At 39.9% G+C, this 27326-nt stretch overlaps 1 protein-coding gene across 3 annotated transcripts; it reads left to right on the forward strand.

Annotated features, from left to right (window-relative positions):
* Window positions 1-634: 634 nt before the first annotated feature.
* LOC6731636 (phospholipid-transporting ATPase VB) lies at window positions 635-26906 on the forward strand. Of its 3 annotated transcripts, none has more exons than XM_016179853.3 (16): window positions 635-941; window positions 1373-1483; window positions 10223-11441; window positions 21515-21695; window positions 21766-21945; window positions 22008-22132; window positions 22191-23258; window positions 23326-23657; window positions 23726-24098; window positions 24187-24354; window positions 24414-24753; window positions 24828-25013; window positions 25081-25281; window positions 25350-25537; window positions 25596-25736; window positions 25925-26906. In XM_016179853.3, the coding sequence occupies exons 3-16, from the start codon at window positions 10423-10425 to the stop codon at window positions 25971-25973; spliced, it is 4551 nt and encodes a 1516-aa protein (XP_016024316.1). In that variant the 5' UTR covers window positions 635-941; window positions 1373-1483; window positions 10223-10422; the 3' UTR covers window positions 25974-26906. The 3 variants fall into 3 exon arrangements, with proteins under 3 accessions (XP_016024316.1, XP_016024318.1, XP_016024317.1); XM_016179855.3 differs by having other exon boundaries at window positions 25596-25681; XM_016179854.3 differs by having other exon boundaries at window positions 635-886.
* Window positions 26907-27326: the final 420 nt, after the last annotated feature.

Genomic DNA, 27326 nt, shown 5'->3' on the forward strand with positions numbered 1-27326 from the left:
CCGTCACGCCGTTTGCTGGTCACGTTACGTTACGTTTTCGTACATGCCCAGGGCTGCATAGCAAAGAGTAGCTATCGGCGGCTAATTGTGCATGGAAATATGGAAATAAAACCAAAAAAGCATACAAGATATTTATTTTGCACACAGTGCATTAATGTACGAAAGAATTAGAGACGTTGTTTGCAAGATTTTTAAATTAATTATGATTTTGCGACCAAAAGTTTCTTTACTAGATTATTGGCATTTCAGGGCTGCATGTTACGCGCGTAAGGTTATAGTTGCCATTTGAATATTATAAATATATGTGTTTGTAAAATAAGTAAAGTAAGACGTTATTAAACAAGAAAAGGAAGGATTTACTATCGATCATATTAAATATAAGCAGATTTGTAGCAAATATTGTAAGCATTATTTGAACGCTGCTTACCTATCGGGTTGTAAGTTACTCGATAGTTCCATTTATATAGTATCTCACGCATTCGTGCATTACCTTTTGTTTACTTTTTGAATACAATATGATCAATTAGACTTTTATTACCTTTAATAATAATAATAATTTCAAGAAACCCAACATGTTCGTACATTTATTATCGGGGAAACGATAGACATTAATTCCGAAACTAGGGGCATTCCTCTTACAGCTGTTAGCACAGTTAGCGAGTCTGGCCACATCATCCCGAAGCCTCTGCAAAGTTTTACTGGTGATTTTGGTTGAAACGACGAGCCGATTCGGACGCGATTTTTGTATCGGGTTTATTTAGGTTGTTACGTTCTCTTCGCGTCGTTTCTTGTTTCTTTGTTTCGTCGGATTTTCGCGCGTGCAGCGAGCAAGGAAAACTAATCATACATAATCATACATTTTCGTGGAGCAAAAACACACGGCAATGTAAATGTTTGATTATATTTTCATTTAAAACGGAGCCAAACAACTGTGTACTTGTGTGAGTGTGTGTGCGTGCGGTGGCTGCGTGTTTGTGTGGAAAAGTGAAAATGCTATTTGGGCCATAATTGTATTGAAATTCTTAGCAACAACAACAAACCAAACCTCGAGTTCGTGGCAAAAAATAAGTTCAAAAAAAAGAGGAAAAACCCAACCAAAGGAAGTGAAAAAGTGAGCGGCTCAGGGATTTTTATGCTGTGCTCCAAGTGAAATAAAGTCTTTGGGAAATTATTATTTATTGTAATTCCTTCACTGAGGAAACATACAAAATAGAAAACAAAAAGATAATCTCCTGTCCCGCTCACACTTTCCGCCTGACCTCGGTTATCATATGTTACCTCCCTGTTGTTCTTGTTGTTGCTTTGAATGTGCTGCAACATTTTTGTATTGTTGCCATGCTGAAAAGTTGTTTTCATCCCCGTGTAAAAATAGTTTCAAACAAAAAATATAAAACAAAACCCCCACGAAGGCAAGGATAAAATAACCGCAGGCAATTGAATTGATCGAAAAACAAGCATAAATCCACGTCTACGATTTTATTGGGTAAGTTTTTCGTTTAAATCAAGTTGCCATATTAAAAATTGCACAGGCATAAAGTCGGAGGGAAAAAACATAATAAAGCACAGACGGCGGCAATCTACAGAAAAAACAAGTTGGTTGCCAAGAACCAGTTAAGCGTTGCAGACCAACTGCCCCGCCCACCGCCCTCGGCCCCCATCGTCCCAAAAAATACGACGGGTTTTTTACCTGCTCGCATCCATCTCGCTCACTCATTCGCACACAGCCTCCGATCGTTCTGGCTTCTCCCACCCCTTTCCCCTTCTATCTCTCTCTCTTTGTCTTACCGGCATTTGATAAAAGGCAAACAGATTCAAACAGTCGCGGTTTTAACTTTGCTTTTTGTTTTTCTGCGGGTTTGGATTCGTTTGCACTGTAATGCAGTAAAGATGCTTGGCCTCACTGTGCACAGTGGGACTAGAAACTGCAAGTCAAATGCGAGGTCGGGGTGAAACCGACCCCCACATTGTAAAAATCTATTTTGAGCTAAAAATTAGTTTTCCTTGGCATTCAGATGGTTAAAAATATAATACATCTAAAATCATATATTAAGGATTTATTTTAGAGATATAACATTTGAGTACTATCTTTCTTAAGACGATAAAATTGAATTCAAATTTAACATCACGTTTTACAACTTAATTAAATTGCAAAATTGTGTCTTTTTAACATAGAACGTAGAATCAATAAGAATAAATACTGCCGCCATTATAAAACAAATACTGATGTTTTGCATGCTGATTTAAACTGAAATTTTAAGACTAAATTGGAAACATGGTTGCCGATCAGCAATTCGGTGGATGCTAGCAGCTGTTAAAAATTTCCGTTGCTTACCTGGCGGGAAAAATAATTTCTCTTTCCTGTGACATGTTTAAAATTCCACCAAGCCGTTCTTTTTATTGCTTTGCATTTTATTCGTTGTAAGGGGCAAAGAGGGGTTACTCTAATTTCGTGTTGTAAATTTAATTTGTAAGACCTTTTCTGGCTTTGTTTTTACCCACTGTGCGATGTCTTTGGGTATTTCTTCATCAACCTCCCTTCCCTTTCGTCTTCTATTCAATTGAGTTCAACGGTAGTTGACGTTACTCGTTTGCTAATTGCAGTTGAGAGACGGAGAGAGAAAGACAGAGAGCAAACAACAACTTTTAACTGTTTGTTGATGCGTTGTTTGCTCGTTTGTCTCTGCTTCATGCAATCTATTAGTCGCTCTCCCTCGCACGCCCCCACCCTCCTCCCTCCCTCCCGCCAAACAATGACGCTCCATCGCTCTCGTTTGCTCCAGGTACCGTTAAGACAGAGCTTGAGGCAATTGACTCCGATTCGCAGTCCACAATCCGCAATTCGCGATGCAGTCGAAGCGAAAACAGCAAAAAGACGAATCAGAGACAGAAACAAAGCGAAACAGCGGAAGCAGTCGACTTATCTCCTGTTTTTACAGTTTAACGCCGCCGATTATGGTTGGCTTAGTGCTCATTCGATGTTTATAGCCGAAATATACCCACTGTTTGCCATGTGTCTCATACAGTTGTCACCTAACCGCTAGGTTAGAATAGCACAAAATTAGTTCCAAATCGTATTTAGTCTTAATTTTCCAATAGGTAAAGTTGTAAATCTGAAATTTGTAGTTTAATTAAATCGCATAGCGTACTGTTGCATTCTTTAAATGCTTTCCTAACCAAAACTGATCCCGGCCTTATAATCAAATACGACGATCAGCTAATTAATGATTGTTTAGCCTAAATAGTAGTCACACAACATGTGTGCATGCAATCATCATAGCTATTAAGCCAAACACTTAGCTCTTGTTTGAGATTGTTTTATGAGATTTAAATCATATTACATATGATTTAGAAATACTTATGTTCTTATTCAATCCATTTTAAAATTCCCGGGGTAAATCATAAAATTTCAGGAAAAAACTTCCATTTAGAGGAATGGCACTTAAAAGAACGTTATAGTCGATGGCCTCGACTATATGATACCCTTTTACTGGTCTGCTGATATTTTAATCTTATTCATTCATTTAATTGAAAGAAGAATTTGGAATAGAACATGTAACATACTCTTCAACAAATATGTATAACCTTTCGCACAACGATTAAGGGGTATATACCTACATATTACAGGAAGTTATCATTCCTGCAGATCGAATACGTGTAATTCAGAATTTGTTCGTATAAACGCGTGAGTTTTGATAAACCAATTCCGGCAAAAATGCCACTTGTATCTGGGTGCACGAAGTACGTGGCTTGGCCACATCGCGTGGCTTTTTAGCTACGCTGCCTTATCACTACGTCAGCTGTCAAGAGTACTATATACTATATGAACTATATTCACATACTGAACATTCAAGTGGTGTTTGGTTTATTTGCAGCTATCGCTGGCACTACAGGCAGACTTTTTTTTCTATTTATTCCTGGCCTAACTTAATTGATTACACATTGCGTTCTCATGGTTCGACTGCGAATTGAGTTTTCGGCTATGGAATGGATAATAAAGTATGCGATTGGGTATAGTCGATTCGCATGTATAGGGCTCGTAAAACTCCCTCCTGTCATTATGATTTGTGCCTTATTAGTTATCACTTAATTTATAAGGTATTTCTTATCTTTCGCAAGTTTCTTTGTTGCTTTGTTGTGACAAATACAGCGAGTCTCCACTTCCCTTTGAAAAACTTAAGTGTACAATTTTACAAATAAGTTGCCGTACTTTGTTATGTAAACATATAATAGGTTTGTTTATTGCCAAACACCAGACGTTGACAAATTCTAAAAATATTATAAAGGGAAATCACATGTGTGTTTACCAAACCAGATCAAAGAACAAGTAATGAGAACATCTGTGTGTATCTCTATAGAACTGTGCATTTATGCTGACCACATACAATGGATCTCCTTCAACTTCAATATGATCTCATTGTTGTCTAAGATAATGATGTTTGCCTTATCGCATACTGTGCAATATATTTTGGTTTTTTACGATGCAATTTCCGATTTTCGCTAGTCATAAGTACTTATTTCTATACACTTGATTTATTACATTAAAGAATAATAATAAGATTATTGAAATTGTTATTTTGGGAGCACTCTTGTTTTGTCTCAGATCATTTGCTGTTTTTACTGCCTTGCACTTTCTGGTTCATAGAAAACGAAGTGCTTTTGCTTGTTTTCTGTTATACCCAACTTCTCTATATACCCAACTTTTTGCCATTAACTTTAATGACTTGCGATTGAGCAGGTGTAAAAGGGGGAGGCAAGTGGCAAGAGGCGGGGGCCTATTGTTTTATTACTTACTTAGTTCGTATCGAAAGCCAATCGATCTCTGGCACCGTGGTAAATTAGGAGGGAATGCGAATAATTGAATACATTAGTATGTTAATTTGAACTCGGGCGCTTTGCTTAGGTCAAAGCCTCAATCAGACGTATATTAAGTGTAGGTGCACAGTTGTTGTCTAGTTAGTGATGAGTGCGTGAGTTCTGAGACGCGTGAGTTCGATAGATTATATTTAAGATATACATATATATCTTAAGATATAAGATATATAACATTTAAGTTTATATGAAACGGATTCTGAGAAAACATCAAGATTTACTTTAGAAAATGAAAAAAGAAACTTTAATTCTAAGAAGTATAAAAGGTTTTTACTAATGAATTAGCACATGGAAGTAATATATGATTTTTTAAGTTATCAGGCTCTTAAATATTTTTTTGTTTAGAGTATATACACATATTTTTAATACCCAACTGCGATTCGACGTCACGACCTCTGTTCCATCTGAAAAAATTAACCCTGTCAGTCAACTGGTGACGATGTAATTGAATAGATAGCAATAGCAAGCTGTGGAGGCGCCCCCGTCAACAGTTTCTAATTAGTTGCGAAACTTGTTGCCGCTTTGTGGGAGATGGGTGTTTCGTTTTTGCTAGCCTGAAATTTGCCCAGTTGGCGCGAATATTCTCAGAGTGTTGGAAGATTCCCATGTCAAATGCCGAAGCATCGTATATTTTAAACTCCATTGTTCAGTCTCACAAAGATGCCTTAATTAAGCAGCCCACTGAATTAGCATATATATGTAGCTGAAGATTTGTGGGCAATTTGTCGTGCTCGTTGACTTCATAACGTTTATACCACAAGTCAGTTAAAAACTTACCAAATAATTTATTGCGATCCGATGCAGTTTTAAATTTAAGTCAGAAATTTAAACAAACGATTGCGCTGCGCAATTACTATAATTTGTTACTATAGGTGTATGTGTGTTCTTATCGTTCGAAATAATTATTCATCACTGGGATTGCTATATCAATTATACGCCCCGTTGTACGAACATTAATATCTCGACTGGAAAAATGGCACAACAGCTGCCAGGGAAGTGCTTTTGAACCCGATAAATAATTAATTTAGCTTTTAACTTAATGACGAGAACGAACAATAAATATGCAAGTAGAGCAAAGCACAAAAAAAAATTTCATTCATAAAAAACTTTAAACAAATAATAGTTCAATTTGAATGTTTTTTTTTCGTACCTCAAGTTCTGCAATGCATTAATCATTCCGAAAATAAATACATTTTTGAAATATCTGCGCATTGTATTTGTAAACAATTGGTACGAATTCACCTTTTCGCCAAATGGTTGAGTTCAAGTTTTGATAGATTTGAAACAATTGGTAAACAATTCCATATTGCGCATTGAGTTTTCAATAATGGTTTACCTTTGAACTCTTTAGTCTCGAACTTTAATTGTTTTGAATTAATATTGCAATCTTAAAATTTCAAAGGCTTAAGCCTAGCATTGTATCCAAAAAAGATATGAGCCTCGTATTATAATAATTACTTAACATATTGTTCGCCTGCCCACTTTAGATGTATATATAATTATTTTATAATTGGCCGGGCCATAAATGAGTTTTCAATGCAAGGTCGACCATTGCACTGTGGTCCAGAATTCGATTTTTTTGGCATAAAGTCTAAAAATTGAGCTACAGACTTGAAACTTTGTACATTTTGTTGTTAAATCACAAATAGTTTGCACAGAAAATTTGAAGTCTGTGCGACCACGCCCTCTCTTGCCTCCCATATTAACTACTGGTATGGCTCAGAAGTCAACGAAATATCATTTTTTTTTTTTTTTTTTTTTTAAAGTCGTGTATATTGTTGTTTTAAAAATAATCCCCCTTTTCTTTTTCTAGTTCTACATTTTAAATTTCCGAATCTGAATTCGAATCAGAATCAGATTGTGAATCCAATATTTTGTCTCATGGATCAGGTTTAAAATTAGACTGTATTTCCAAAAGACTTATTACTGCCTTCGGAAGTGGTTTTTCCTATTTTTTCTCTCTCGTTCTTTTAAACTAATTGTTGATAATAGTGGGTCCGAGTTATCAATCGCTCTGTGGAAAATATCACTCATCCTATTGATCCGAATATCTTTTTTTGCATGTGATAGTCGGTCCCTTTTGTAAAGCTTATTCCGGGCTTCACTCGTATTTTCAGTTTCCTTTTTAATCTTTCTCCTTCATTTTGGTAAGATAAGTTTCGGCGTCCCATTTGCTTCGGTGTCTTGGAGTTTTCAAAATCACTAACAAGAATTGTTATCTTTGACGCCATCTACTTGGTATGCTTGAAAATAAATCGGTCTAGTTGTCTGTTACACTCGGGCAGTTTTTTTTTAATAAATAATTCAAAATTTACTATTTTTTTGTCAATCTCTTCTGTCTTTTTCGATTCCTGATTATTGTTGTTGATTGCGGAATAAACGTAATTTGAAACATAACTTTTTTGCCTATTGTTACGCCTCCAAATGTCCAGGAGGTCGCTATGTCTGAACTCAAAATTGCCTATTTAAAATCAAATTTTTAAGAAAACGAGCAAAAATGGGCAAAAGATATTACTTTACCGTGAAAGCCAATAGTTAAAGGTACAAACTGACGTTTTTAACTTTTGTCAGAAATTGTCAGAAAATTAGTTATACTCCACGAAACACAGGGGACACGTTAGAATTTTCTGTTAAAATACACATAAATTGGATGTCACACAACATAAAAACAGTACAACTATACATATATTACCTACATAAGTTAAAAACATCATACCTTGGCATTTATTTTCCATATTTTACTATAATTTTTGGATGCGTATTAACGATCATACCACATGCAAAAGTAAGCAAGTAATTTTTCGGAAATTGCATTCTCTCAATCAGCTTTTTAACACTTCAACTTTAAAAGCTCATAAAACGATTTAGTGAAGCTTTCGGTCAATTTTGTTTTTTGTTTTTATTTATATGATCAATTTTCTATTAGAAAATAATTGCTAGAGGACGATATATTGACATAAAAATTTAGACTTTATGCCAAAAAAAACGAATTCTGGACCATAGTGCATTGAATGAACTAAAGTGAGCACCAAAATGAAAATGCGAAATGTGCGAGCGATTTGAAATATTCTTAAGTGAGTTTTTCACCTCGTCAATTGGTTTTTCAATCGTTTTTCCCCCGAGTTCAATAACAATGACAAATGAGCATCTTGGACATCTGACGTCTGTTTTGTTGCTATTGAAAATCCAATGAACTTTACAACAGAGTCGCATTTATTTTTATCTGTATCGTAATGCTCCCGTTTCTCTTCGCTTTTTTTTATATTTTTTTTATTTTGATACCGCTTGTGGTAATCGCACCCGGTTTTGGGCTTGACCTGATGGAATTGTTTATCTCCTCGGTTTATTTCGCATGTGCGTGGCTAAAAATAATTTCAATTTTGTTATTGCTGCCGCCGATGGAAGTATCGAAGCTAAAAGCCAGATACGGATACGTCTACATCCAGATACAAATGCACTTTGAAGTCGGCCACTGAAGATGGGGGGGCTTCCACTAATTAGCCGGGGCAGGAATGGACTTATCAGTCTGGCCGCCTTCTTGAGGTCGTTTAACCCATCGGAAGGGGGCTGGTAAATAAATCAAGTTTTGGCACTCGAAAGTCTTTTCTTGTGGCTCGTAAAACGGAAAGAAAGGAAAATTAAAAGTCGCAGACAGACATGGTAAAAGTTTCGTTCTTTTCTCTATTACACTTGTCTTCCTTTTTGTTTTCATATTCTTGTCTGGGGCGTCTTTTTATGGTTCTCAGCCATGACAAAGTCAAAAATTCAATGAAAGCTAAATGACTAATAAAACTACACGCAAAACTACAAAAAAAAAAAAAAAATGAAGCAAATTTAATACCAAAAAATTCAACAAAGAAAGTTTTACTTCACCATGTGATTTATGATTTGCCCGAAATGATTTTACTAATTTAAATCGTATAAAGAAAACGTATAGATAAACTCGGTCGTGTGCCAAATTCATTTTTAGCTTTCTTGTGCCCACTGAATATTCTGTGGGTATTCACAAATATAACGAACATATATAGAAACCGCAATCGGATGTACATATATGCACATGTATATATTTGGTATTTGTATTACGCCATTGCCGCAAGTTTGCCATTCGGAATGGCTTCACAAATTAGTTCTTCGCTGATTGGATATTAAATTAAATGCCAATTGGGCGTTATTCTTTTGTTTTTCATTGATTAAAAATAAAACCAAGTGCTGGGGTTTCGTTCAAGAAGTAATGCTCGAAATGATAAGCCTTGGGAATTTAAAGCGATTATACATTTTAATTTATTCAAGTCTTTATATTATATTTGAATGTAGATAGGCATTCTCCTTTCAAGAAGCTGAACGTTCTCGAAATCAAACAAATATATCGTTTCAAGAGGAAGTCGGATTAAAAATTTGCAATAGTTATAGCATATAAAATGATTGCTTTAGAATCTATTTAAGGAACAGGAAATCGCACGCGCGGATATTTAGATACCAGTCACTCTGGGTTTTCAATCACTTGCGAATATGAATATGAAAGAAGGTTCCAATTATAGTTGACCTTGTTTCAGACACATTTGACAGCTCAGAAATCAAAGTTCAAGCCCAGTGTGATAAATGTTTTTGTTTTTTTTTTAGCCTCGAACACCTTGAACTTTTTTCTGTCAATGCGGCTATCGATCGAGAACTTGAAATCTTGAAAAGCAGCTAGGCCATCCAAAGAAAACAACGACGCAGGGCCACCCACCTGCAGCTTTTGGAGTAGCAAACGCCTCCATTTCCACGGCACCCGCGTTACGCTTGACCTTGTGGCTCTTTGTGCTCGCCACTGCTCTTTTCGTGATGCTTTCAGTTCGGATTTTTGGCTTATCGGAAGCCCCAAGTCTTGAATCAAGGCCGAGCTTAAAATGCGCGTTTTTTATACCCGTTAGTCGTAGAGTAAATGGGTATGCCAGATTCGTTGAAAAGTATGTAACAGTTAGAAGGAAGCGTTTCCGATTTTTTTTGTATTTCTTTTTAATTTTTTTTTTTTATTAATTTTTGCCAATTTCAATCGATATGCCAAACAGATCGCTGAACTTTCTTGTTAGCACTCCCACTAGTTGAGTAACGGGTATCTGATAGTCGAGGCAATCGACTATAGCGTTTTTATTTTTATTATTTTTTTGTCTTTCGTTTTCGTATTTTTGGTGCTTGAGTGCGTCGAATGGGTTCGATAAACTTTGTGGCATTAATTAGGCAGACTTTTTATGTTTTCATAGCTCCTATAAATTTGTATCGGATTGCTCTGTTTTTACAACTGCATTCATTTATCTCGTTTATCTTAGCATTTGAAAACCATATCTAATTTAATTATTTTAATTCATTTCAGAAGATCATGGCCTCTGCAACTAAGGGGTCACCCCCAACCTACGTGACCAGGTGCTAGGATCAACTTTTCGATCGCTTGGTAGATTGCAATTGGAATCGAATTGGAACTTTAACTGAGATAAAACGCAGAGAATCCACACATATCCGGCGTAGATCGTGGCCAGGCCGAAGAATTTAATCTGATGGTTGTGGCTCGCGAAGATGCCTTCAGCGAACACGGAAGACTTGCGGCGAAAGTTTCTAGTAGTGCAGCAGCAGCGCTCCGCACCGCCCAATCTGACCGGGGACACACTGTCATCGGGAATCCCGAATGCCAGTGTCAGCTCCGCCACCACCAGCCTGATGATGACGACGTCTACGGGTCTGGGCGGGGTGGCCATGGGTGCGGGAGAGCCGGAGCGTACGTATGTCTTTCCAGGCGGCAATCCGGTCGTAGGTAGCGCACCTGGCGGAGGACAAGGCATTCCCGGAGTGGCGATGGCAGCACCATCGCGTGGTCATGCCCGCTCAATTAGCCACGGCGGAGGAGCCATTGTTGGAGCCAATGGGCGACCCATCAAGTCGGCCATGAAGGGCCACCAGCGAGCCTTTTCGCAGGGACAAATCACAGACTCACCACCCGGAAGTGCTGCGCCCGCGGGCAGAGGTCACAGTCGCGTGGGATCCAAGACGGATTTCATCCTGCCACCGGGTCACAAGGAGGAACCGGCGAGGGAACCCTCGGCGCCCACATCAGCGACCGGCGGGCGTGGCCATTCGCGGCAAGCATCGCGATCCGAGTCCATATACACACTCCGGCGGACGGAAGCACCGCCCTGGTGGAAACGCCTTACCCTGTGCAATTACAACACCGCCGACAAGTTCGAGGAGCGAAGCTATCGGACGGTGGTTCCCAATCACACAGTGCCACCGAAGACCCCAAAGAGGGATCATCCCAACGGTCAGTTTGTGGGCAACAAGATACGGACGACGAAGTACACGCTGCTCTCGTTCATACCGAAGAATCTGCTGGAGCAATTCCATCGTGTGGCCAACTTGTACTTCATCTTCATTGTCCTGCTGAATTGGGTGCCGGAAATAAGTGCGTTTGGCAAGGAGGTGGCCATGATACCGGTCCTCTTCGTCCTGGGAGTGACTGCTGTAAAGGATCTCTTCGAGGATCGGAGAAGAAGGGCGTCCGACAAGAGGATAAACAACACCACTTGCCGCGTTTACGATGGGTGAGTAAATCATTGTGTTTAAATATAACTTTTAGGAATGAAATTAAATTATGCCAGACTGATTCATAATTATAAACAAAAGAAAGCGCGAAGTTTTAGACTATGACACAGTATGACAAATTAATCCCTAAGTCACAAACTAATTAAAAATTGTTCTATTTCTATACTATATACTATACTAAACTATATTAAAATACGGGAGAGAGATAAATTAGATAAACAAGTTCTTGTCTCTCTCATTCATAAATTTGATATAAGAAAATTAAATTTTACATATATTTTTAAATTGATTAATACTCGTAATCAACTAGGATACCATTGGCATGATAAAAGTTAACAGGCTTAACAATGCATTTTTATTGGAGTCTTTGTTCATAGAACTAGTTTCAACCAACGAAAATTTAAATAATTGAATCATTCCACTAACCAGTTTAAACCGACAAACAAATTTGGTCAATAATGCGACACTTGTGCATTATGCTCACAATTACGCTGGTAATTTGTCAATTTCCCGTTGGGAAAACTTTTCAGATGTGTTTTGCGTGAAAAGTAAAGCAAACCCTCCGGCGCAGACAGATTTTAACCAACCAACAAACCCAATTCCAGCCCATCGACCACCGGTTGCTGGTGGGAATTGTTTGCCCCGCGTCCCGTCTGCGATTTGTTTGGCACACACATATATGTTTTAAAACGTGATCTAGAAATCGATAAAGTGCCAGGAGAGCAGAAGCAGCAGTGCCAACTAGCTGGCTAAACTTTCCCTCGCTGTTTGAACTAAACTTTTTCACCGTCCCCCCACTTTCTTCTCTCTCTCTCTCTGTCTGTCTCTGTCTCTGTCTCTGTCTGTTGGGGTTTGGGTTTGGGCTTTTGTCCCACATTTGCGCGTGGTTGACGCATACTTTTTATCTGCCACCACCTTTCTTTGGCAGACTTTCCAACCAAGTGACAATTTACTTGCAGTGCACGTGTACTTACACTTGAAGAAATTTGGTTTCATTTCTATACTGTTACTAAAACCCAACTGCAGCAGGTTCTCTTCAAATTATAAGGTTTTTATCTTTATTACTATTAAATTTGAATTTATTTTTTGTGCTATAAACATAGAGTGCCTTACCAGCGCGATTTTGTTGTTTGTCACTATTGTGTTCGCATAACTTGTCCAGCACAGTGGTAATAAAACAATTGCGAATTGATTTGGGTGGCACATTAATTCAATTCACATTGTTGAACTTTTGAAGGTTTTAGCAACTTTAAAGAAATACGTATATAAATAAACCTATTATATATATGTTTAAATCTATTTAGTTCCCAGAAAGATTTCATTTCAAAGATTTACATTACCCCAAACAAAATGTTTATCTTTCGGAACCGGATATAACAAAGTAAGAACTGTTGTTATATCAATTTCTTTTTTAATATTTATTATTGGTTTGTATATATATATATTTGTATATATACCAACTAACCAATACCAAACTTCAAATTTTCCGCTCACAAAATCGCCGCAATACATGCAAATGGCACGCATACGGGCCATGCCAAATATGGCAGTTGGAGTCAACCAACCAACTGGTCAACTGACTCACAACAGCCGGTTGGGGCTGGAAGCCTCGGCACAGTGGGGCAGGCAGGCAGCGTGTCTGAGGAACAGGCCTACCGGATTGCATATTTACCTCTTCGATGGGGGCAGCATTTCCAGTTTAACGGCCCTGACCATCTCACGCCTGTCCGATTTTTGTCCACGAATCGAATTCAAGACCATGCGGAGTGAACGCCGAATGATTCATGAATCATGATTGTGCGAACTGCTCGAGGTTTCTTCGCTCCATCTTGTACTATCATTGCGATTGCGAATGAACTATTTAATGGATCAAGGTGAACTGAAAATATTTCACTTTTGCAAGTATCTAGATTTAGGTATTTTTTTTTGCAAAAATTTCTCTTTAAATGTTGTGTTAATTGCTACCGTAACGAATCGTTTTTAAAAGTGCTAACTGGGTGATTAAACCCAAATTGAAGTGAGAAAAGTCTGAGAATTTAATTAAAACGATATTAAATGCACACAAAGAAATAAAATTAGTCACCGATCAATGTTATTAATTTGTTTAACTTAAAAACAAATGACAACCACTTTGCGACAGATGTGAATAATATATTGGTATAAAAATAAATAAATTGTAAAAAATTATGTAAGAATCTAGGGTGATTCAAATATATATTGAACTAATCAGAGACCGTTTGTGGGATGAATCAATCGGGACTCCACTTTTTATTTGCTCTCGTTGACTTCCAGGGAATTTCCGTGGTGCAGTTATTATTGATATGACCGGCAAAAAGTCATCTCTGAAGTTTTGCAATAAATGTGCAATCAAGTGAATTCGTGGGCAATCGAAAGACTGACAGCACAGCAACTTTCTGAACGCCAATCGCGTTGAAGACGAGGTCGCCCCATAGCATTTTCTGCTATATGTGGTCAAAGGTTTTCGCTTACAGAACAGAAAAAATGAAAAGATCTTCATTCGTAGCACTTTTACCTTATGTAATGCATTATGCAACACACTGGCGCATCTGGCAATCTGAATCATACGAGATTTTTTCTGGATTCAAGCGGAAACTGTAAACAGCAATTGCCACTCACTGCAACTCGCCATGCATGAAAGTTTACATTTTCTTTTGCTTATTTCTTATTTCTGCTTGATTGTTTATTGCATTTTGTAAATGCTAAAATCCTATAGTTGCGAAATTGCATTTCGAGCACTGGTACTTCAATGAAAATTTCAAAATTAATAATGAGAGAGAAACACGTACCATAAAATTTGAATTTTTATGATAGTAATAAAGTAAGTGCACTAAATGCCATTCTAAAAAGTTGATTTAAGCCAATTGAAATGTTATAGATCTGCATTCAAGAAATTTAAAGCCAAATGCGAAGCAACTTTTGTTTTACGATCTTGAACTTGACTTACCTTGAAATACATGGGAATTCAATAAATATTTAATGGTCTAATTTTCCTGTTGCTAAACTTATTAAAAGTGTGCTAGCTAAAATGCCGGAATAAGCTTATTCAACTGTCAGTTTGAGATGGGCGGCAATCAGCTGGCGATTCTCTCAGGTGTCAAGTGTGCACTTTCACCGAAACTCCATGCATATATTCCATCGCAGCCGGAGCTCTATGATTCTGGTTCTGGTTTTGAGGTCTCTGCATTAAATATAAATATAAAACACGGCCATCAAGGTTGTGGGAAGAATTTGTGTGGGGCACGTTGCGGGTTCGAACAAAAAAAAAAAAAAAAAAAATAGAGAGAACGCTAACCTTGAAAAGCAATCGCGATATGACCGCAGAACCGTACCACCGAATGTATCTGTCGGATGTTGTTCTAAAGCCACTTAGATGATGGTGGTGTTGATGATCGAAATGCGAATATCACATCCCCCTGATGGTTATGCTCTACTGGGGCGCATCTGTTCTTGTGCCATTACGTTGATCTCCTGCGTTTTTTTTTTTTTCAGTTTTGGTTTTGGGCTTTCATTGGGTTATGGCTTATTGTTTGCCCGTTTGGTAAAAGGCTTAATTTTTGCCCGCCACACACGAGCACAACACAATGTAAGGCCCGAACTCATGACATTGAAAATGCTAAAATACAGCAACAGACAAACGGGTTTTCCATTCCCCATTCAAGCAAACCGGTTGGCAATCATCGTTTACTGTCTCAAACTCACTCGGACTCAATCTTGAATCTCAGTTCCAGCCTGGGAGACTCGCGCACAGCGGTGTTTGTCTAGCAAGAACCACAGACTCTGTATCTCTATCTCCGACGGATTCCCAATCTCGATGGCGTTGGCTAAACCTGATGCCCCTGCAAAGCCGGCTCCACGTCTAATGGCCATGTTAACAAACCCCAGAGACCATTAACACCGTGCTGCAATTGTCAGTTGAGCTTGCTGTTTGCTGTTGGTCAAGTTTTTCCATTCGTCTTCGGTGGTTTTCTTGCAGTGTCACTGATCCGGTGGCTTGTTTCCAACTCAGTTGGGTTCAAGTGAAGCCAAAGCTCAGGCTAGAGTTTTGCTCAGGGACAAGTTGAGGTGGAAAATATGGTCAGCCAGGTGATGGCTTTGGGTTTAGACATACATATGTAGTATATAGATGCAATTGACGACTCTGCCAAATGGAAAAGAAACTATTTAGTAATGATTTAGGCAAGGTTTGGTTTGATTTTGCAACATGCTCAAGTTTTTTTTATCAGCAACCAGACGACAAGCCGCCACTCGCAAAACAACATTTGTTATCTTTTCAGAACATGTCAAACGAAAATTGATCATTAGTTTAGTGACTTAACTTTACTTAAAAATAAAAACCAACCAGATACACAAGTTTCTTTCAGCAACTAAATAAGTTTATCTTCTAGTTATTGCGGTTGTTTGCCATAGAGGGAGCATTTCAAACTAGTTATTTGCAAAGCTATCAAAACACTTGAGATAATATTTGATCAGTTTCAATGACATATATATCTGGATATAATATCATGAATTCTTCAGACTCTCATTAAGTAAGAGCACGTACAAGAACTACGGGAAAATCATTAGTATTTTCCCCTCGAATAATTTGTAACTACACATCCCTTTGAATAGTTGGCTAATATTGGCGCTCTAAATTTCCGGACACGCCCTTAGCACACATTACCCAAAACTCCAACAGATCATTTGAATGGCTTTAGTTGTTAGCCGAAAGCAAGTAAACAGGGAATGTGATTGTTTGATTCCAATTTGACTGGGCCACGCGGAAGACTTTATTTGCCTTGTATCTATCTCTGTAACACAATTTGCAATCAGCTTGGGGATTGCCCATTACAATATTTGCACTCAGAACTGACTGATACTTCCCCCATTTGAGTTTCATATCCCAACATTTCCATCCGTAATTCCAGTTTCGCTTTTTGCCGCCAACAAGCGATTGCCAAGTGCAAAACGCTGTTCAGATATGAGAGGAATCTCAGAGATATGACAACTGCCCAGATATCAAATGACGATTTGAGTAGTCCACATGGAGGAAAACATCAGCGGAGGCAACTCGAATAGCTTCACCGACAAATGCCGATAGCTTGATGAAATATGAGAATGAGATACTGGGCATTCATTTGCGGTCAGTTTGTTTGTTTGGTTGGTTGGCTGAATGGACGGATGGCTGGACAAATAAACTGACTTTTGTTTGGCCTTTCCCAATAATTGACCTTACTTGCAGTGCTGGCCGATAATTGTCATATGAGTTTTGCCCGCCTGCGTTCACATTCCTTTGCCAGGGGAAAAGAGCTTTATTAATAATTAATTTAGGCGGGCAATTGAGCGATGGCCGCTGAAACCAGACTATATACACACACACACACTTCTCATTTCCAAGTCCTCTGTTGCGTGCAACGAGCTAATTACATGACCAAACTGTCTTTTCATTTCTTGGCGACGGAGTGGGCCAAAGGTGGGTTAAGTACACACCCGTCTAGCGGCATTGCGGGCTCCATTGAACCGCTTGCCGTACCGCCCATCGTCCACCGCCCATCGCCCACCGCCCACCACCCACAACTTGTGCTTTAATAATGTTTACATGATTGATTCATGCGCGATGGCTCTTAGTCAAGTTAATGAGGCACTGCCACTGTTTCTGTTTGAGTGCCAGTGCGCGTGGGCGTTTCTTTTCCACCCACCGCCCTTTCTTCGCTTGAATGGGGACAAACTTTAAAAATGTATTATAAAAATCACTTGCGTGCTCTGTTTACTTGGCTTTTATTTTTCCATTCGGTGTCGAGGAAATGGGTACGTCGCTTCGCCTTTTGGGTGCGCCTTAAATGCATTAACTCAGACCAATACAGCTCGGGAAAACCAAACTCAGCATGACGGACATTGCAAGGACGACCTTCAGAGTGTTCCGACTTGATGGTGGGTGGGGAACTTGTGGGCAAACTTTTCATTAATGAAAACAATGTAGCGCGCGGTGGGTGTCATTCAAAGAGTAGCCACAAAAGTTGTCTTAAAAATCGGAAATGGTCTTCCTCTCATTATTCCCAAACATCATTAGCAGACAATCAAATACAAAGGAAATCAGGGATAGAATATTAACATAATGATTTATGGTGCCTTTCGAAGTAATACAACAATAGTCAGCAATCTTTTCCCTAGCGAATAGAGAGTAATACAAACAATATCGACATCTATCGCTCCAATTAAACGAACCTACGGCAATACTGTGCATATCAAAAGCGAGTAAATATGTGTTAATTTACGTAGACCCAAGTTCACCGTCATCAGTGGAGTACACAGTCCATAGTCTGATGTCGGACCAACTTTATCTGCGTGGGCTCATCTGGATGGGGATGGGATTTCCGGTGGATATGGGCTTATTAAATGCTGAATTATTTATGACAGCACAGTGAGGGGTAGGATCCCGCCGGCAGAGTCCTTCTGGTTATGTTTACACAACCTGGCTAACGCTTCGTTGGCTTTTGCCTAATTTGCTCTATGTTCGGCCTGCTGCTAGTCGATTTTTCGCTGCCTGGGCAAGTGTAAGTTGTCTAATCGCCGGCCCACATATGTTTACTTTGGGTCTACGGAAAGTGCCTTTTAAATAACAACCTTGTCGCTACATGAACTCACATATGAGCGGATAGCAGTCTGCCCATTCCCGTTCCCAGTCTCAATTCCAATCCCACTCCCTGTTCCTGTTTATGTTGCAGCACTTTATTGACTACGCTAACGGAAGGGGGCATGCGCATTTGCCCACTTCTATTGCCCGGCCATGTTATGCGAACCTTAGGAAATTACCCTACCATTCCCAGGTCCATAACTACCTCAAACGAACATGCATGACCCACTTTGGCCACATAAATTTCCATGTATACGATGGCGAGGAGGAAGGCAGTTCGGCCAGATGGGAGCACTAAATAATCGAGTGCACGGTCCAATACACTGAGAATACGATTTCCCGGTGGCCACGATCTTCTTGACTAGGTAATATCGAAATCCATGACGCAATTGTCCTACATAAATTGAGTGCACTGATTCTTTGGACATGCATGAAACCTATCTTATCTGTAGTAGTTGAAACCAGTGCAAATATTTATGATAAAAATTTCTTGAGGAATTCGATCGATTTTCAAACGATGATTTGAAAATAAATAGGAAACTTCTGTTTATGAAGAGTATTAAACTTCATTAATTAAGTGCAACACAGAAGAGGTCGTAGATCAATAATGAATGATACGGGTTCGTATGTATCCCCATGACTCAGCTTAATGTAGTTCCTGTCCCGTCATGAACATCATCAAATTCGATTTGAAGAGAGGCATGTAATTTCGCTCTTAAGTTAGATCGATACCATCACCATTTTAATTGACACACTGAAGGGAGAAAACATACCAACTTCACCCCATTAAGAGGGGCGTGTGAGAAGCGCAGAGAAAGGCGCGAGAATGAATAAATTGCCGCTAGAGGGCGTTACCAATGCGACCCACATTCTCTTCAATCCAAACCGAAACCGAAATCGAAATCGAAAACACAACTTCAATTTGGGTTGCGAAGTTGCGTGAGTTTCACTTTTATTCCAAGTGGCTTCTTTTTTCGAATAATTCAGCAATCAACGTGCTCATCGTCGAGTTAAACTCGCATTAATTTTGCATTTCTGGAAAACGCCTAATAAATCGAGTCAGGCCCGGTAATTGCGCTTCGCCAAAACAGCATTAAAGATTCAACAGCCGAGACGCCCTCGGGGTAAATATGAATCCGCGACTAAAGTGGGGAGGGCCCAATTAGGTGACATGCAATAAAGCAGGGCTGGCACAAAAAACTTGTCTGACTGCGACCGCCATCCGCTTCGCTCCTCTGGCGTCTCCTGACGTGGCTGGTGGGGCTGCATGTCCTCCCCGAGGGATACAAGCGGAATATCGCGCCTGGCGGTGGGTGCACTGCTTGGCTGCTTGGTGGCTTGTTAATGGACTTGACACTTGGCCAACAGTTGGTCACGCGCCGCAAGACAACGCCCATAATGATGATAATTACAAGACCAACAGCTGTCGCCTTCGCGCTACAACTTGCACTTGTTGTTCCGCTCGATCCGGCTATTGAAGGTTTTGTTTTGTATCCGTAGGAATATGATTGATGACGCGGACTCCGCGGTCAGCGGGTGAGTAACACTTGACCTAAATAAAATATATCGCCGGAGAAAGTGTGCGCATAAAAATATGGCAAACTTGGAGTTGCAAGGAAAGTGAGAGGGAAAGCAAAATCAAAATCAAAACAAATGAATATGCTCATAAAAAGAACATCAAATAATTATAAACAGTGGATTAAGTTCCGGTTGTAATTGGGAGTTGATTTCAATTTTGATATACTAAAAAAGTATTAGTAATTCATATAAACCTGAATTCTATGCATAAAGTGAACATTTACAACAAATTGAATTTTACCATTAAGTAGTTTATTTCCGGTACTAAAATTAGCAATTGATAGATTAAATCTTATCACCCTTGATGGATTGGGACACGACCTCAATTCAATTAACTTTAAAACACAATTCTGAGAAAACTGAGCAATTTTAAAGAAATCGGAATTGGGTGATCTAATAAACCCCCCAACAATAATAGTTTATAGCACGCTTTCGTCATACAAAATAAAGCACTCATAGTGATCGAATCAATATCTTATCGGAGGAAGTGCTTAATAAAATGCGATTACATTTGAAGAACCTGGCCAAAATGACATGTACGTGATATATAAGGAAACGCAGTTCTGTCAACCGAACCGATGGCTTGCAGAACGTCAGCACCTGTCAATTAGGGAATTGCATTTGCCAGGCCAGAAACAAGAGTTGGTCGGCGAAAATGGTAACACAACACAGCACAATAATAATAAAAAAAAACAAATATAATTATATGGCCACAAAGGGGCTAAAAGGGGACGTTGGCAATTGCGTTAGAATGTGCAATCTTGCTAATGACCCAATTAGAACGATGGCCAAAGCAAAAGCTTTCACCGCCGACCTGTTTTCCTTCTTATTTTATTTTTCCTGTAGCTGTGTGCCGCAGCAGGCTGACAGGACATGCCACAGTCTGGATTCTAGCACTGCAAGGACACTGGACACACAATGACAGAAAGTTCAGGGCAGAGGGTCGGACACGCGACTTTTAAAAATTACATTTTCCAACCATAACAATTTCGCGTCCGACGGAGTGAACTTGAATGAAATGGAATTGGTCTGTCCCCGTCCTTGCACTTCCTCCTGCCCATTCCCATGGCAAACTCTCTTTGCGGACTCTTTCATAAATATCAAAGCAGGGCAAAGATGACGCCACTACATGATTCCCAAAACGAGCTGACATGCGACCCACGAAATTTTACAAAAAAAAAAACCATGAACCACACAGAGAGGAATACTTTCTCGGTGACGCAGGGGGAAACTCCAGCAACCACTCGCCGCCTCCTCATCGTCATCTTCTTTTTGTCAAGGTCGAGGCCAAGTGGTGGCACATTATTTCGCAATTTACTAGTTACTTTAATAACCCACCCACATGCGAGCCCTGACCGCCAAGCCACAGCTGGTCGGTCTCCCCACTTGGCACACCTTCTCCATTAACAAAGCACTTATCCCAATCCCTGACCTTAGCCTACCCTAAACCACTAACCAAATAACCAGCCAAACCATAACAGTCCAACTTAACTCGCATGTAAATTGTCTTGCGTGGCGGACCATCAATGTGTTCATTTGACAATAATTGAGTTTTGGTTATGACGAGCATTTCATGAATATTGCATTGATATTTATATCTGTATAGGTATGACAGCCTGAGCGACATTTCGTGACCAGAAGTTGACATTTTGAAAGCCAACTGGAGCGCGATTCTTTGGCATTTTCAAATATTTACTTTAAACCATTTTATTTTAAAGAAATGATGTAAAAATATATGTATTGATTTATTGTAGATTTTTTCGGTTGTTATTGATATATAATTGAATTAATCTTTTCTTTTAAAGACTTGAATGACTTAAAACGATTCTACAACAATTTGTATTATTTTTTTTTTTATTACAGAGAAACGGAGAGGTACAAGAAGGTGAAATGGCAGGAGCTGCGTGTTGGGGACATTGTCCACCTGTCCAACAACGAAACGGTGCCGGCGGACATCCTGCTATTGCGGACAAGCGACCCCCAAGGGGTGTGCTACATAGACACCTGCGATTTGGACGGTGAAACGAATCTGAAGCGGCGCGAGGTGAGTTCCCGGCAATTAGCTAACCCAGTAGCTCTACGTGATTCTACAGATATTTGTCATTTCTTCGCAGGTTGTACGTGGCTTCGAGGAGATGCAGAGCATTTTTGTGCCCAGCAAGTTTGTTAGTCGCGTGGAAGCGGATGCGCCGACCACGAAGCTATATAGATTCCATGGGGCCTTAATACATCCAACTGGTGAGCGTGTGCCCATATCGACCGAGTGCCTTTTGCTGAGAGAGAGCAGACTGAAGGTGGGTTAACTCTTGCCGGGTGAAATGTACATTCTTTTATCTGAATTTGTTCTTTACTTCAGAATACGGACTATATCGAAGGTATTGTAGTCTATGCGGGACATGAAACGAAGTCTATGCTGAATAATAGTGGTCCAAGGTACAAGCGATCCCAGGTGGAACAGCAAATGAATATTGATGTGATATGGTACGTAAAATATTTCGAATTATCTCTTAATATATATTAATGGTGTGTTAACTTTCAGGTGTGTGATAATTTTGTTGATATTGTGCGTTGTTGGCGCTATTGGATGCAGAATGTGGTTGAGCTCGTTTACCCATTTCCCGGTGCCCTATTTGCCACCGAATAAACTGACTGCCAATATGGAGAGCATGTGGATTTTCTGGACGTACATCGTCATCCTGCAGGTGATGATTCCACTGTCGCTCTACGTGACCATCGAGCTGTGCAAGATCCTGCAGGTCTTTCACATCCACAACAATGTCGATTTATTCGATGCGGAGACTAACAAGCAAACGGAATGCCGGGCGATGAACATAACCGAGGAGTTGGGCCAGATCCAGCATATATTTACAGATAAAACAGGTACTCTCACGGAGAACAAGATGATCTTTCGACGATGCGTTGTCAATGGATCGGATTACAATCATCCGCCTTCGGAGCTTGAAAAGATATATTCTAAGCCAGGCGCACCGGCGCCACCACTGATTCCGAATGATAATCTGAATAGCGACATGGCACAACTTACACAAGGAACATATCTCACACCTCATGCGCAGCGCATTCAAGAATTTCTCGTGGTACTGGCCATCTGCAACACGGTTATCGTGGGTGCCGCCCCTCATCGAGATATGATGAATGCCAGTGGGATTATCGAAGTGCAGCAAATAGGAAACAGCCCGGCGAACCTTAAGCACGGCAAGCAGCGACAGAAGCTGCTGGCCAGTAGCACAACTACGACCACAACGACGACTATAATAAATGGACCTGCGACACAGCAACAGGTAGTGTCCATCCCAGCGGATCGTTATATCAGGCTGGCTGAATCACGATCGGTGACTCCCTCTCCACCTCCCAATCTCCTTTTTGCGTTGCCGGCTCAGAGCCATCAGCCAACTCTTTCACCCATCAGCAGCTCGGCTGAATCGTCACCGAATTCCGAGTCTGAATCACCATCACCGCCGATGAAAAACAAGTCCCTTTCCAACAGTATTTCGCCCACCGGTAGGGCCAAGGCAGTCATTAACTCCAAGATTACCAGTATAGCGACCTTTCTGAATGCCAAAACTCAGGGAAAGCGAATGAAGTTGCCGTAAGTTTCATCATTTATTGATTTTATCAAAAGATAAACCTTAATTGCTTGCCATTATAATTTCCAGTTCATCCAAAACGGGAACGATTTACAGAACCGCCGATGGGCGACCGCTCTACGAAGCCGAGAGTCCTGATGAGTTGGCTCTCGTGAATGCTGCCTATAGCTATGATTGCTGCCTACTGAATCGCAGTCCCAACCAGATTTTGGTCAGCATGCCAATGGCGGGAGCCACAAGGGAGTACGAGATACTCAAGGTTCTGCCCTTTGATTCCAGTCGCAAGTGCATGTCAATTGTGGTTCGACAGATTGGCAGTCAGGAGATTGTGCTGTACACCAAGGGCGCAGATAGCTCTATCATGCCCGTCTTGGTGCCTTGCTCGCATAACAGTCCCGAAGGTGAGTGGCACATGCATTATACAATTCATACTGTTCCGATAATTAATGAATTAATTTATTGATTTTAGGCATATTGCGAGAACAGACACAGCAACAGCTAGATCGCTATGCCCGCGAAGGTCTGCGCATCCTTGTAATGGCCAAACGGACTCTGCACTCTGCCGACTATACGGATTGGTGGGCGCGGCATCAGGAAATCGAGATGTCGTTGGAGAACCGCGAACGAAGATTACGTGACTCATTCGCGAAGCTGGAAAGCAATCTGACCCTATTGGGGGCCACAGGCATCGAAGATCGCCTACAAGATGGAGTGCCGGAGACGATAGCCTCGCTTCTCTCCGCGGGGATCTCAGTTTGGGTTCTGACTGGTGACAAGCCCGAAACGGCCATAAATATTGCCTACTCTGCAAAGCTATTTACCCAGCAAATGGAGCTCATAAGGCAAGCAAAGTTATAAATTAAGAGTGCTTCCACAACGCCCTTCATTTAAACATTGACGTATCTAATTGTAATTCCTGCGTCGTTTTAGGTTAACAGCACGATCCCGCGATGCTGCTGAAACAGCCATAAATTTCTATCTGACTGATATGGAGAATGACAAGACAACATCCTCGTTGGGCTATGGCCAGTCGTTAAGAAAGAAACAACGCGCATTGGTAGTGGATGGAAAGACCTTAACATTTATTTTAGATCCCAAGTGAGTCAGGCACAAAGTGTGTTTTTATCCTCTTATTTAATTGCATTTCCAATTTACAGGTCCAAACTAATCCTGCCCTTTCTGCGACTCTCTAAGCGGTGCGCTTCGGTGCTCTGCTGCCGATCCACTCCGCTGCAGAAGGCCTACCTAGTCAAAGTGGTTAAGGAGGAGCTCAACCTGCGAACCCTGGCCATCGGGGATGGCGCCAACGATGTGTCCATGATCCAGATGGCAGACGTGGGCGTTGGAATCTCTGGTCAAGAAGGCATGCAGGCCGTCATGGCCGCTGATTTCACTCTACCCCGTTTTCGTTACTTGGAGCGCCTGCTCTTGGCGCACGGATATTGGTGCTACGATCGATTGGCCCGCATGATTTTATACTTTTTTTATAAGAATGCTGTAAGTTTAAGATTTATTAGGAACTGAATATATAATACGGAAACTTTAAATCTTACTATATACCTTTGTTCCAGGCCTTTGTCTTTCTGATATTCTGGTACCAGTTGTACTGTGGATTTTCTGGCCAAGTGATGATGGATCAGATGTACTTGATGCTGTATAATTTAATATTCACCTCGCTGCCGCCATTGGCCATTGGAGTGTACGACAAGCGTGTGCCCGAAGATCTCCTGCTAAAAAATCCATATCTCTACAAAAATGTGAGTTAGCAAGCAAGTTGTATTCATAATCTATATGATTAACTATTGTGAATCCATTCGATTTCAGGGTCGACTTGGCGTAGCTTATAGACCACACGACTTCTGGCTAATACTACTGGATGCCCTCTATCAGAGCCTGGTCATATTTTTCGTGGCGCTGTGCGCCTATGCGGAGAGTGATGTAGGGATCTGGGAGTTCGGTACGACGATAACAGCATCCTGCCTCTTTGCTAACCTCGTACATTGTGCCATTGAAATACGTTCCTGGGTGAGTTTATTCAACAAGGTTAATAAATTATCTGTATGCTTATTAGATTTCCGTATTTCTCTTTTCAGACTGTGCTGCATGTCTTATCCATAGTGCTTAGTCTAGGTTCCTTCTACCTCTTTGCGATCGTTTACGATTCTGTGTGCATGAATTGCTTCGGAGTCCGGTCCTCATACTGGGTCATCTTTGTGTGCTTTGCCTCCGTTGTTCACTGGCTAGTGATAATGCTTTCCACAGTGGTGGCAGTTCTGCCACGGTTAGTATGCAATTTAAATTCCATTTTAAACGTTTTATTAATTTTATTATTTTTACAGCCTGCTCCTAACAACAGTGCGTATTTCGTTGTGTCCTGACGACAGCACCAAAGTTATCCTGCAAAGCAAACGGGAGCGCAGCAGAGGTGAGGGTTTGTTAGTTACTTGGTCGCGCTCCACGTCAGCCTCATCAATCTATAGGTAAAAAGGCACAAAATACTTGATCTGCAAGCAAGTTGCAACTTTTTCATTTGCACGATTTGAGTACACCCTTTAGAGCATGTATTAGTTTTTTTTTTTGATTTTGTGTCTTTTTATTTCTACATTGTTGCGCAATACTTTGATGTAATTCGTACCTAAAACAACAAAATATTCATGCCGTTTTACAGAATCACCGATTATGGGTCTAAGAATCAGATTATAACAACGATTACCTGATTAAGCGCCAAAATGCAATTCTTCGGCTATCTCAGCGGCAACTAAAATAAGGAAGACGACTAGCAACCCCTAAAACTTGTACACATGTGCTTTCGCTCTAAATATGTGGCCTTCGACACCGATTATTGATAATATTGCGTTAGTTTAGTTAATCCACTTATCTTAAAAGTACTTAGTAAGCAATTCAAATAATTTGTTTAGCGAATGATTGAGCAAGCGCTTAGATTTCCGAGTTATCTATCTGAATATTAGTTAAACTGTTTGCCTTAACACTAGAATGAAAGCAATTGCACAATTGCATGTATGTCATAGTTTACATATTTATTTGTATAAAATTAGGGAGCCAGAAGTGCTCGAGAATTGAACCCAACCTTACCGACTATTGTTAAATAGAAGCGAAAATACAATGCTTATTTATGTGTACGATTATTTAAACTAGCGACTAATAGATGTATCACCCTAACAGAAATACTTGACAATTCAAACACAACAGAGCTCCATTGCGAGTTCGATGATAAGGCTGTGATTCTACACTCATGAAGGATATACCTAAGCATAAGATATATATACATACACAAACCTATAGACCTTAGATGTTAGTTGCATTGATTCAAGTATTGACAGAATTGTTTCTCACCTTCTGTTTCTTAGTTTGTTGTGTGAACAAGAACATTTTTTACTTTTTTATTGAGACCATGCAATGACAAGTTGTAATAATCGATTGTTGTAATCTATTAGTTGTACTAAACCAATTTAACCTACTTGTAGTCCTCTTCAAAAAGAATACAATAAGATAAACTCTAAATGCAATTCGAAATTAACTGGGTTTGTTAACAGAATGAATTCCAGAGAGCAAAAATTGTTAGCTGAATATTTACATTGTTGAAAAGCAAGAAATCATTAAATGAAATAAATGTATATTTACCTAAAAAAGAACAGCTAAAGTGTGTTTATTTTATGAGTTACATTTATCAACAATATGTTCGGTGATTTCAGAAAATCATCTAAAAGTTATCTTTTCTACAAGCATTAAAAAAAAACATGCCAGCATGTTTGCCGGTGGAATCTACATATACATATACATACTTTACGGTGTCGAATTATGTGGGTTTGAGCACCCACTAAATGTCAAAAACAATGTTTGAGTATAGGCTAAGCCCGGAACAGTGATGATAAATAGGAAAGCCACAACGATGCCTTTTATAAAATTCTTGTTTTTTGCTGTAACATTTTAAATCTCAAATATCGTTGTAATTTTGGTCTTCTCTTTATATTAAATACATTCTGAATTCCTCAAAAATTACAAAGAAGACTTGAAATACCGATATATCGACAGTTGTGCCATCCCTAGAA

The sequence above is a fragment of the Drosophila simulans genome, chromosome 2L (assembly GCF_016746395.2).
Source record: "Drosophila simulans strain w501 chromosome 2L, Prin_Dsim_3.1, whole genome shotgun sequence".
NCBI classification, from domain to species: Eukaryota; Metazoa; Arthropoda; class Insecta; order Diptera; family Drosophilidae; genus Drosophila; species Drosophila simulans.